Source organism: Eimeria mitis, genomic scaffold (assembly GCF_000499745.2).
Source record: "Eimeria mitis Houghton genomic scaffold, Emh_scaff2017, whole genome shotgun sequence".
Classification (NCBI taxonomy): Eukaryota; Apicomplexa; class Conoidasida; order Eucoccidiorida; family Eimeriidae; genus Eimeria; species Eimeria mitis.
In genome coordinates this window covers 3,500-3,826 of record NW_013570339.1, presented here as the reverse complement: position 1 = coordinate 3,826, position 327 = coordinate 3,500, and the positions used below count along the sequence as shown (strand labels likewise).

The following is a 327-nucleotide window of genomic DNA, read 5'->3' as shown; positions in this document are numbered from 1 at the left end:
GAGACAAACAGCGGGGTGTACAGACACCGCAACAAGTAATGTATTCTTGCTGCTGCTGCTGCTGCTGCTGCTGTTTCTCCTGCTGCTGCTGCTGCTGCTGCTGGCGGTTGTTGTTGTTTAGGGTCTAGGGTATTGTCTCCACATGTGTTAGCCTCGACAGACCCCCACAGCTGTCTCCTTTCTTGCTTTGTGCTATCTCTTCTGTCTCAGCAGCAGCAGCAACAGCAGCAACAGCAGCAAGAGAAACTGCAGCAGCAGCAGCAGCAGCAGCAGCAGCAAGTGCAGCAGCAGTACCAGGGCCCTTGGGGTTTTGCATGCACCACACCC

The 327-nt window shown here is 55.0% G+C and overlaps 1 protein-coding gene across 1 annotated transcript in view; it reads left to right on the top strand.

The window, feature by feature from the left end:
• Positions 1–327, top strand: part of EMH_0047380 (uncharacterized protein) — a gene marked incomplete at both ends in the record, with an annotated part of 4,591 nt that overhangs the window by 785 nt on the left and 3,479 nt on the right. Inside the window, 2 exons of the mRNA XM_013496273.1 lie at positions 3–35; positions 211–327. Of these exons, the coding sequence (XP_013351727.1) occupies positions 3–35; positions 211–327 (150 nt within the window). The remainder of the gene's footprint in view (positions 1–2; positions 36–210) is intronic.